The sequence below is a fragment of the Ochlerotatus camptorhynchus genome, unplaced genomic scaffold, assembly GCF_037179485.1.
Source record: "Ochlerotatus camptorhynchus isolate MF236.1 unplaced genomic scaffold, CSIRO-AGI_Acam_v1.1 ptg000007l, whole genome shotgun sequence".
NCBI classification, from domain to species: domain Eukaryota; kingdom Metazoa; phylum Arthropoda; class Insecta; order Diptera; family Culicidae; genus Ochlerotatus; species Ochlerotatus camptorhynchus.
In genome coordinates, this window is record NW_027040499.1 from 3,007,493 (window position 1) to 3,019,716 (window position 12,224).

Sequence of the window (12,224 nt, forward strand, 5' to 3'; positions counted from 1 at the left end):
ATCCAAGAACTACCTAGAGGCATGTCGTGCCATTACTGGATAGGTCATCGTGAAAGCTCAATAGTTTTTCATTTACCTGAGGTCACCAACCATTAAAACGATGCAGATGTTCTGAGTTAAGATTTAGCTGAATGCAGTTTGAGGAGGATTCTTCAGTGGAATATGAAACTTCACCATGTTAATGTTTATTTTTTTTTATTTTTCACTGTACTTTGGCATGACAGTTTGTTCCATCGAGCTTTATTTTGTTTATACTTCACAAGTACAGCAAATACAGTCCTTCAACTGAATGGTAATACATTTAGAATCACATTTAGGTGTCTTGTCACTAGTTGTTTTCTTGATTTTATCTCTATTCATGAAGTGTTGTTCTTGTTAAATTGTTGTTTTGATTTTTTCTTTATGTTTCCTCCCGAAGAATTGTTTGGTTTATCTTTAAAACTTGTTTTTTGTTCTGTTTTCTTCAAAAGACAGAACTGAATTATGACTTAGAATGAATTGTGCTAGAAGAGTAACAGTAAAATATTTGTGTTTGATTTTAGTTGCTTGATTTCATGACTAGAATACAAGATTTGGCTACTGGTTTGTTGTATTTCTTGTGCTAAGACCTGCTGATGCTTTCACTATCTCATTTACATAGAAAGCAGCAGACAACTAGCGATAAATTTGTAGAATTATTATGGAAAAAAAATTCACTTTCAATCTTCCGATTACACTCCAGTCTGTTCCTCTTTGACGTTCTGATGCAGCTGCAGGAAGGATGGTATCACATTGTTTTCCGGCGTGGTACAGCGCGGAATCTGTACCGATGGCGAGTGAGGGATGGTGGGCTATAAGGTGAAAAAGTAAACAAACTGTTAATGCAACGAAATACAGCTAGCAAGACCTTCTAGCGGTACCTTTTTCATAGTATAGCTGCGTCCCCGCACCCGAGTCGTATTCCGTCGGATTGGATTGTTAGACTGCACTTTCTGACTCAATCTCACTGAGCTGAATGTGCTTCCCCGTCGCCCGAACCGGGTTCTCGGGGACGGCGTTGCGGTTGCTATGGGAAACAAAGGTTAACTGCGTTAGATCGATATCAAACTGGGTACAGATTTGAGGTTATGGCGTGAAAAATCACGTGGGGCAAGATTGAAGGTTAGACTCGAGACAGAACATGCCGGTGAGCGTTACTGGTAAGTGGTTACAACATTTTACTGCGGAAAACATTACATGTGAGTTTTGGTTAGATTGTTTCCCGTGGGGGTAGGAGTACGTTCGTGAACACAGATTTAGTGGCCAACCGACACAGGTCAAGGTTTAGTGACGACAATTGGGTTAACGGTTTTTGGGCAACTTTCTGCACTAAAGCAGTCGAAGCTTATACATACGGTGCCAGCAAACGCATCTTATTGACAGTCAAGTTTTTAGCACGACTCCAGCCACATTTTTCTGCACATTGCGATTTAAGTGTTTGTTTTTTTTATGCAAGTGATATTCGTATAACATATAAAAGTAATTTAAGAAATAGAAAGTGATAGTTAAAGATCGAGAAATAGTGAAATAAAAAAGTTATGAGAAAGCAGCTAAAAATATCAGATAGAGAAAAACTGATGCTTAGAAGAAAACATCGAATAGACATAGAGAGCACATTGAATAGAATCTTCCATTGACGAAACAACGAAAAGCGAAAGAAACACAAAACATCTGACATTTTTAGCTGATTCTAGTTGCGGAACTATGGGGCAGAATAGCAACGGAGAATACTTACGGGTGGAGTTATGATTGCTTCTCTTGGACGCCTGCATCATGCCGAATACCACTGCCGCCAGAGAGCTATGCTGAGAAATTTGTCTTTGCAAGGACGGCGTCTGTACCTGTGGCACTCCGGCGGGCATCAGGGCCGGAGAGGTTAATTGACTAGCGGAAACGTTCATTCCCAGCACCCAGTAGGTCAACATAAGTCCCTTGCCCTTGACGTTTACCTCACCACGTTGCTGTTGAAGGTATGTTTCTATATAATGGATTCCTTTGAAAACAGAAAATGCAACGACTTACGACACACGTGTAGCCCTTCGTTTGAAGCAAAGCAGCCGTATAGTCCGGGACTTGAACCTTCCAGTTCTCTCCGGTGGAATCCATCCGAGACGCGACATTGACCGTGTTTCCCCAGATGTCATAGACGGGTTTCCGAGCCCCGATGACGCCGCTTACCAGAGGACCGCTGCTTATGCCAACCCGCAGCTGGAACGTGTTGAATGCATCCTTGTTGACCTCTTGAAGCTTTTGACGCATGGCCAGTGCAAATTCCACCAAATCACATACGGCTTCCTCGTCCTTTTCGTCTACTTTGGTCTGGAATTGAAAGCGGAGTTAGGGACTGTCCATAACTACGCACACAGGTTTTGAGGTATTTCATTCCCCCGTCGGCGTTAACACCTCTCAACTCCCCCCTTATCTTAATCTCAATCGAGCTTTCTGACATTTAATCGGCGCACACTACTGCACCATTTGAATCGAACGAGTGCGAGCAAGAGAGAAACATATTAGTGGGAAAAAAAAACCGTCGATTCATCCATGTGTGCTAGATAGAGAAAGACGATTAAACGTCAAAGAGGTCTATAGTGAGAAATTGTTTAGTTATGTCAACTCCTGTCCTGTCCTGAACGAAAGTTGTAATAGGTGAACTAGATTATTCCGGAATTTTGGCTAAATTCTTAATCTACACATCTGAACGAGTTCTTCTCGGATGTACTGTAATCCAGCTTACATCAATTCGGTTCATGTCAGAGCGTTTCTGTTGGAAGAAAGTAGTCGCACATCTACACACTAAGATTTTGTTTTCGTGTTCGGTAAATTTTACCGAAATCAGAACAGCTGAACGTTCGGTAAAACTTCGGTCTTCATTTTAAAGGCTATTGAATTTGAAAATAATTCCAAAACATGTTCAACCTTGTTTAAATGATAAAATCTTGTGATTTTAGTGGAGATTTAGTTTCAAAGTAGCTAAAAACCAATTGACCACTTTGTCAAGCAGTTTTGGCGTGACTTCCTACCAGCGAATTCACAAAACTGGACCAACTAATTTCTATTTTTTTATGAAACGCACAAATGGTGGCTAGTTTCTCGTGGTTCTAGAAGGACAAATCTCAAAATGATGTTTTATTTCAAAGTTCGAGTGGTAGTAAACGTCATTTGAACTGCTCGAATGAAGTGGTTAATTGATTTGAATTGCATAAATTTTACCGAACAGTTCAGCTGTTCAGATTTCGGTAAAAATTACCGAAGTCGGTGATAATTTCTAAGTGTGTATTACATGTGTCTATAGCAGCCCCCGAGGACGAGAGACATGACACGCATTAGTTGCTGGATGTGTGTTCTGTTATGTCTTGTTTGTTGACTAGTAGTCGACTTCGGTAATCAATCGACAACAAATAAAAGACGCATGTGTTATCATGCGTCATTACGTGACTCCCGGGACGGGTATTTTGTCCGGTAGTGCGGTTAAGGTCCATTTTGCCTATCTGATTTTTTGGTCTGATTCGAGTGGACTGCTCGATAATTTTGTCGGATGCAATGTTGGGATGCGTTCACACTTTTTCGACATGATGATTAATATGACGTTTGATTTGTCGAACAAAAAAGGTGTTTAATTTTCATTCGACTCATTCAGCAAAATAGCCGCAAGTGAGGTGAAAATATTGTTTTTTTTCTTCTTAAATTAAACGGATTTGAACTATGAAGAGCTTTGATTGATTCCGTTAAGAGGTTCGACAATTTTTTAAAAATGGATTTGAACTGCTAAAAAAAAACGCTTGATTTGTGTTTTGATGGCATCCAGCAGCAAGGTAAACCGATTTCACTATTCAATATTGTCCTGTGTATGATTTGACTGATTTTTATTTTTCAGTGTAATTGGTCAAAATATGCCATAATGGGTTCGATCATGGCAAGGTCAACAAAACAGCATGTTTTATATAAGAATAAGCATGCCAGACAGTAGGTCGGAGAGCCTATTAAGTTTTTTTAAGAGCTTTATACCCCGTACTATGGCTTATATCCAAGGGGGTGGGGGGGAGGTGGCTGTCAAATACGAACAATGGTCACCTTCCTCGCATAACTGGTAAAACAAGCCATAAGAAACCTACAGGGTTTGTTTATACGTTATGAACCACTTTCATACAAGAATGATCAGTAGGCTGATTTGACAGCACGTCCCACCCCAGCTTATATCATGTAATATAGGCTGTCTTGCTGTCTTGCAATGAGCACTCATATATAGGATTTCCAGTGACAACTAGATGTATGAGTGCTCATTGCCAGACAGTCTATATTACATGATATAAGCCATAGCCTGTACGGGGTATTAGAAAGGTTCGGAGATGTACTGAGAAATTTGTTGAGCTTCAAGGGTAGTTCATAGATCTTGAGAACAGAACTGCAAAACTTCAGAAAATTTTACAGATATTTAAAGATATTCGCAGAACTTCAAGACAAAAATCTAGAAAAAATTGCATAACTTCAGCAAAACTCACAGAACTTCGGGAAAGTTCGTCGATCTTTAGAAGTATTAACCCAACTTTAGAGAAATTCGTAAATCTTCAGATAAAATTTTCAAACTTCAGCGAAGTTCAAATATTTTCAAATAATTTGTAGAGCTTTGGCGAATTTCAAATAATTTCAGATAAATCTGCAGAACTTTATGGAAGTCCAAGAATCCACGAAATAATTTACAGAGCTTTAGAGAAGTTCGCAGATCTGCTGAGAAATTTATTGAACTTCAGGACAGTTCGTAGATATTTAGAGCAGAAATACAGTACTTCAGAGAACTTAACAGAATTTTAATGAAATTTTTGAAACTTCGGCAAATTTCAGAGGGTCGATCGTAAATCTACTGAAAAATCTGCAGATTTTTAAATAAATTTTCAGAATTTGATTGAGGTTCTCGGATTTTAAGAGAAATTTACAGAGCTTCAGGGAAGTTCGCAGATTTTCAACGATATTTGCATAACTTCAGAAAAATTAGTGGCTAGAACTTCCTTATACTTCCGGGAAGCTCAAAAATTTCAAGATATTTTTTTTATACTTTAGGGAATTGTGTAGAAGTTCAGAGATATTTGCAGATATTCATTGAATCAAGAAAATCAACAGAGAAAATTACAGAACTTTTGAGAAGCTCGTAGATTATAAGAAATTTAGTGACCATCAGAGATAATTGTGAATATTTAAGGATCTTAAAACTGCATAGATTCAGGAACTTTGTTTATTTTTAGAGAAATTTGCAGATCTTCTGAAGAACACACAGAACTTCAAAGAAATCTGTAGAACTACAAAAAAAATAGCAGATCTTCAGGAAAGTTTGTTGATCTTCAAAGATATTTGACCAGAGAACAGAAACAAAACTTCAGGGACCTCCGAAGGTCATCAGAGAAATATGCAGAATTGAGTTCTTAACATGAATGTTCAGAACTCAAGGAATCATGTAGATCTATCGTATCGACATCCTGGTGAAGTTTTGAAATCCTTTTTCATCTTCGTATCGCAGATCTGGAAAGACAATATGAGCCAGATCCCTGCCGGTGCTCCTCCAGAGCAACCATTTCCTACTCCACAAAGTTCACCTTCTCCTTCTCATTTTATTTAAAATAATAAAAGCAAATACGCCTGCCGAAGCTAGAACAATTTTCCGGAAATTCATTATGGAAGTATTTACTTTTGATTCCTGATACAGTTTTGTTTCGAAATCTGAATTGACAGTCCTTTCGACATGTGCAAGCAGTGTGAACACCAGCAAACAGGGGGTTTGACAAAGTGCGTCGAAAGTAAAATCAACCGGTGAACACTCGTGTTTATTTCAGTTACTATGGGAACATAATTTGTGATTAGCCCCGGTCCCTTTCAAATTGTATCATTATTTATTTACGGTCCTTATATTTGAAATGACGTTTCACATTCATCTCGTGATGGCCGATTTTCATTTGAATAATCGATTAATCGATTAACGAACCGAAAAGTAACATATTTGTAATCGGTTATATCATACCGATACAGGCATTAACTTCTCCAGAGGATCATCACCGATTGTTTCAAACATGCGCTGCACTGTCATTCGTGGAAAAATGACAGCACAGCTAACAAAAAATAATCGATTAGTTGTTAATCGAGTAGGGGAAATGACGGCTTCGGCATGACAGACTATTTTCGGCAACCCAAATTGAAACACTATTTTCACTGGATTTTCTTACGAAAACACTTCGATGAATGCATGCAAACGATTCTTTAAGCTTTCAGCTTCAATTTGACTATATTTTTACCACTGAGAAAAAGCAATCTAGCAGGGTTTTCTTGAAATGAAACACACGCACTACAAATTGTAGCTGATTTCGAGCTGCCGATAATAGAACAGCAGATTTACATGCAGTTCAAATGGAACGGTTGCCGAAGAAAAACTGGTTGCCGACAATACTCGCTCTCACTAGAGAAGATTGGAGCTTTGTAAAAGCGTTTCAAAACAGTTTTTGACAATTCTTTCGACTGAAATTGTTAGAGCAGCTGGCAGCAAAAGATTGTAAACAAACCAATACTGCATATGTGTGCGTTCCATAGAGAAAAAGGCTATAGAAAGAAGGTCGCTGCTTAGGATGCCGAGAATACGTAAATTCCCCTAGTTAAAAAATGGGACATCTCTGATTTTGGTGTGATTGTTTTGATAAAAATGAGCACAAAATTTCAACTCTACCGAGGGGGCAGCAAAACCACAAAATTACTTTGTATACGGGGGGTATTCATTTGATGAAAGGGACCGTGAAAGAGGACACTAAAATAGAAAGTTTTTCGTCCGACAGTTTCATGTTAGTATTCATCTTTGGTAAAATCGAGCAGATTTTTCATTATGGCGGCGATCAAAAGCAGACCAAGAAATCAGATAGTCTAAACGGACCTTTACATCGATTCGGTTCATGTCAGAGCGTTTCTGTTGGGAGTAGTGGTAACCTGTGGTCGAGATGTTTTTAAGACAGGTGGGCAGGAACTCACGGTCTCCCAGTGTTGCTGAGTTCTTTGCCGTTAATGTTCACGAAAAATGTATGCAGCATGTATCTTCAGCACATAGATCGATAAAGAAGCTTTAACTAGCATCTAATACGACAAACAAACAACGGTTATATGCTCAAGTTATTAATGAAAGAGAAAGTCGACGAAGAGAATCGATCAATGTTACTTAGGACCTAATGCAATGTTCAGCTTTATTTGGCGTCAGATTATCATACCCCACTGGGGCTATCGATTCAGTAATTTCATCCCTTTCTCCAGCATTGCCATAAAATAAATCCAATCGGCAATTCAGAACTTAATTTAATTTTAAATTGCTCAAATAGAGTCTTGTCAGACATTGAATTCAATTCCAAATCACCAAAAACCTACCTTATTCCCGGAGCACAGGTTCGATGCCGCCATGTACGTTGCTCCGACCGTCTTGATCTTCTCCACCGTCTTGAAGCGTTCCTCCTCCAGCAGCGAATCGAAATCCGATATGATTTCGTTCAGTATCCTGATGCAAGCCTTCCCATTTTCGATATCCTCCGAGTAGAAGTCCTTAAAGTTCGGTATCGATGCAAACATCACACCGCACAGTTCATGCATTTGGGCGTACAGCTCATCGGCCCGTTCCTCCGATAGGTAATAAGCCGCCACGTGATCAGGGAGGATATTCTTGATCAGTAGATCATTCAGGTGGCGGTTCGATTTCATGTTGGACAGCTCCTTCTCGGCTTGTTCCTTCCAGATAAAGTCCAACCGAGAGGTAACCTCCACCAACCGGGCGTGGTAGGTGACCATGGTGAGAAAAACCACCAACAGGATCATCATCTGAGCGGCCAGGGGCATTCCGCTGGCTTGCATGAATTGGATATCGTACGTTTCGAACACCTCGTTGAACACGAGCAGGATCAGGATCGAATAGCATGCGACCATGGTGATGGCCATGAAGGTTTTCACGAGGTAGTACAGTTTGAGGGCCGTGGCTAGAGATATTAGACACAGGACCCAGGTGAATACTACGTATTCCGGATGGACGCAGACTGGGTGACCGTAGTTATCGAACGATGTGGGTGGGTGTTTATATTCGATGGAATCTTTATCCTGGAAAGGGTCGTCCGATGCATTGAAAGACGATACTTTGTAGCTCTGTGGAAGATCTATGTAGGTGGGAGTTAGTCCGATGGATTGGAGTTCTTGTTCGTCTAGGTCTTTAAGCGTTTTGTTCTGATCGGCGAGCAGAGATTCAAGGTCTAGATTGACGATTTTGTGCGAGTTTAGAATTAGGTTTTGATTGATGGTTGCCGTTACGGTGAGATTGAGTTGGAGTTCCTGTTTTGTTCCAGCTGTCTGAAGGAACGCAACGGATGGTTCTTTGTGCATGGTTTCGACGGTGGATATTGGTTCATCAAGATCGCACATGATCAATCCCATAGAGCTAGCGGCTGACATGAGGATGATGGTTATGCAAACAAAGATCGTTCGGCGCTTACGATCGTGAACTAGGGTGGAAGAACTTTTCTGAAGGAACTCTGGAAGCGTGGAGAACTCTTCGGCCATAACTAGCACGCAACCTATCGTGAGCACAAAGGTAGTGATCGAAAGAGACACGATCAGAATGGTACATTTGGGGATGATCACAGCTTGACAAAGTACGATGAAAATCCAAACAACAAATACGCACAGCATGTTCGATCGGAACATGTCTTCCCGGAGTTGACAGAACGTGCCCTCCTGGGATGAATCTTTAAATTTGAGCGTCCACGTGTAGAGATATTCCTCTCGCATTTGCTTATTCGAGTTGATTTGTATATTCTGATCAATGATGTCGTCGACTTCTTCTGTCGAGGGAAGCGTGTCTTCGGTGTCATAGTTTTGCTTATCACGGAAACTCTCGGCGGCGTTGATTCCGACCTGATTTAAGTTTCCGAACGGAATCTCCGGAGTCCAGTCCGTGGTTGTTTCGTCCTCGTGTATTGTCGACTTGGAGCTCCGTTTCGTGATATGATTATTGTTGTTAGTTCCACTAGAGGCGACACTAGGTGTCTTCGAGTCCTTCCGATACCTTGGATCGTTAATCTTACTTATAGTCTCCTTTTCGAACTGAAGCGTACTCATCCGATTCATCAGTCTTTTTCTTGGCCGTAGCGGTTCGGTCCGCTTGATTAGATATGTCTTGATGTTCATCATCTTCAGATGACTATCCCGACTGGCACCGTTGCCCGGTTCGACTTCATACGTATCATTCAAACAATTGAGCGTAGCTTCCGATATATGAACCCGTCCGGGAACACCTCCCGATTCCATGTGGTTGGCTATTATCACGTCGTTTGACCACACATCAAAGTGCCACTTCTTTTCACCCAACACTCCACACATTACCGAACCGCTGTGAATCCCGATTCGCATATCCAAGTCAACCTAGAACCAAAATCGCATTAATTTAGAACTCAATGAATTAACGGCATAAAAAATTACCACATTCGTTTGCACCCGGACGTCCTTGATGGCTTTGATCATGTGCAGTCCCGTTTCAACGCTGCAAACCGCATGATCTGGACGGCTCTTCCAACTCTGACTATCAAACATCGACACGCAGTAGTAGCAATCCCCCAACAGCTTGATCCTCAAACAGTGATTATCCTCGGCTATCTTATCGAACCGGGCAAACAGATCGTTCAGCACCTTAACCAACTGTTGGGCCGACGTCTTACTGGCCAGCTCGGTGAACCCCTTGATGTCCGCAAACAGTATGCTCACGTTGTCCATGTGGTAGATGTAGAGCTTTTTGAACTGGGTGTCCACCTGGGGCTGTTCCGGTGATTTGTACATCTCCTTGCGGATGTCATTGTTTACGAACATCGGAAGAACTGCAACGAGGGAAAGAAAAAAAATGGTGGGGGAGGGGCATGAGTTTATTTTTCAAGAGCGGCAGAAAGCACGTGGCATGGACGGTTGCGTTGCACTTGCAGCGCAGGCTCGAAAGAAGCACGTGCGTTGATTATCCTTATAGTTGAGAGAGAGAGAGAGCGAGTGAATGATGAAGAATCGTAAACAGATATACAAACTTGTTGTGTATATGTTGTGTGAGTATTTGATGCAAGAGAAGTAGTTACCAAACTTGCATGAAAGATGTTGGTGCTAGCAGGTAAACACGGCCGTTGAATTCTATTTAAATTAAAATCCGATTACTCAAATTCGTAAAACACGGCAAATGAATCAAACTAATTCGCAGAAAACGTACACGGTAACCGCAAAATACCCAATAATGACTACAAAGTAAGCATTTTCGAGGGAGACTGGGACTACCCATTAAATGAGTAAAAATATTACCCATTTATGAGTATTTGTTATTCAAAAATGAATACTTACTACTTGTTTTTGTAGTTGAAAGTACTCATAAATGGGTAAAATTTTACTCATTTAATGGGTAGTCCCAGTTTCCCTCGAAAATGCTTACTTTGTAGTCATTATTGGGTATTTTGCGGTTACCGTGTAGGTCACTCATAAAATGAATAAATCGACAGTGAGCGAGCATGCTTAAGGTCGTATACGCCATGATCGATTTTCTTCATCGGGTTTCTCTTTGCATTGCTACAGCTAAGTGAAACAATTTTCTAGAATTTGTTCAATGCAGTGCTGTAACAGGTTGTATTGGCTATCAAAAGCACCAGTAGCACACCGAGAAACGTTAATCCAAGCGAGTTATTAACAAAAGAGAAAATCGACGAAGAGAATCGATCATCGCGTTTATGCCCTTATGCATGCTCACTGTCGAAATGTTTGACATTTCGACAGTGAGCATGCATAAGGGCGTATACGCGATAATCGATTCTCTTCATTGATTTTCTCTTTGCATTGCTACAGCTAAGCGAAACAATTTTCTAGAATTTGTTCAATGCAAAGTTGTTACAGGTTGTATTGGCTATCAAAAGCAACAGCAAACGCACCGAGAAACGTTAATTCTAGCGAGTTATTACCAAAAGAGAAAATCGACTAAGAGAATCGATCATCCCGTTTACGCCCTTTTGCATGCTAACTGTCGATTTGCTCATGTCCGAGTGAACATTTACTTCAGGGGAAACATGTCAGAAGGGTATAACTTGAAACGTAAACAATGACTTTGAACGTCGATTTCTCTTGAATGACCACACACCCAAGGAAACAGACTACACCAGCTTATAGAACAAACATTGCTCTGTCAGACGATATAGTTAGTTTGAGTGGGTATGTTGTCATTCGTAAGAAACCGACGATCCAAGTCATTGTTTACGTTTCGAGTTAGACCCTTCTGACATGTTTCCCCTGACTTATTCTATTCTGCACGGCCAATGAGATAAACCCAAATTTGAGTTCATTTTACTCATAAATCGCAAAAAGCGCAGGAGCTCAGCAGTGAGTATATTTGCCTCATGCTTTCCTCAGGAAAACTTAAAAAATCTGCTGGAAAATGCAGAAAATTGAACTCAGTCTAGAAATATTTCCAATAGACTGAGAGAATCCAATCTTTACTTTTCTCATAATCGCTTAATTTTTTCCTGGAAAAAACCTGAAAAAAAACATGTGGCAAATTCACTCATCGCTGAGTTCCTGCACTTTTGGTGATTTATGAGTAAAGTGTAAGTGTAGTAAAATTTTCATTGATTTTCTGACTCTCTCTCTCTCGGAGTTATTCTCAATAGCCATGCATAATCACGCAAATATTTAATATTCGCTTGATTATGCATGGCTATTGAGAATAACTCAGAGGGAGAGTCTCTTCAATACAGAGGAAAATTTCAGAAAACTGCAGGAACTCAGCGCCTAGTTAACCATTACCCAGTTTCTGTCGCTGGTACGTTTACCCAGATTTGGGTAAATACATGTTTACCCATTTTTGGGTAGGTTCAGTTTTGACCGATCTGGGTGGATTCTACCCAAATTTGGGTAGTTTTGAAATAGCGTGGAATAACGATAGTCTACACGGTAACCGCAAAATACTCAATAATGACTACAAAGTAAGCATTTTCGAGGGAAACTGGGCCTACCCATTAAATGAGTAAAATTTTACCCATTTATGATTAGTTACAACTACAAAAACAAGTAGTAAGTGTTCATTTTTGAATAACAAATACTCATAAATGGGTAATATTTTTACTAATTTAATGGGTAGTCCCAGTCTCCCTCGAAAATGCTTACTTTGTAGTCATTATTGGGTATTTTGGGGT

The 12,224-nt window shown here is 40.3% G+C and overlaps 1 protein-coding gene across 3 annotated transcripts in view; it reads right to left on the reverse strand.

The window, feature by feature from the left end:
- Positions 1-213: 213 nt before the first annotated feature.
- Adcy8 (adenylyl cyclase 78C) overlaps positions 214-12,224 on the reverse strand; it is a 339,012-nt gene continuing 327,001 nt past the window's right edge. Inside the window, exons 7-13 of one of the 3 annotated variants that reach the window (XR_010517431.1) lie at positions 9,496-9,887; positions 7,405-9,438; positions 2,041-2,337; positions 1,754-1,979; positions 1,374-1,434; positions 900-1,045; positions 746-830 (exon numbers count right to left, since the gene is read on the reverse strand). Coding sequence is in view for 2 of the 3 variants with exons in the window: in XM_065217276.1 (XP_065073348.1) it covers positions 711-830; positions 900-1,045; positions 1,754-1,979; positions 2,041-2,337; positions 7,405-9,438; positions 9,496-9,887 (3,215 nt within the window). In the remaining variant the exon portion in view is untranslated. Of the gene's footprint in view, positions 831-899; positions 1,046-1,095; positions 1,435-1,753; positions 1,980-2,040; positions 2,338-7,404; positions 9,439-9,495; positions 9,888-12,224 lie in introns of those variants that run through there. The other 2 variants (XM_065217276.1, XM_065217289.1) reach the window with 2 other exon arrangements.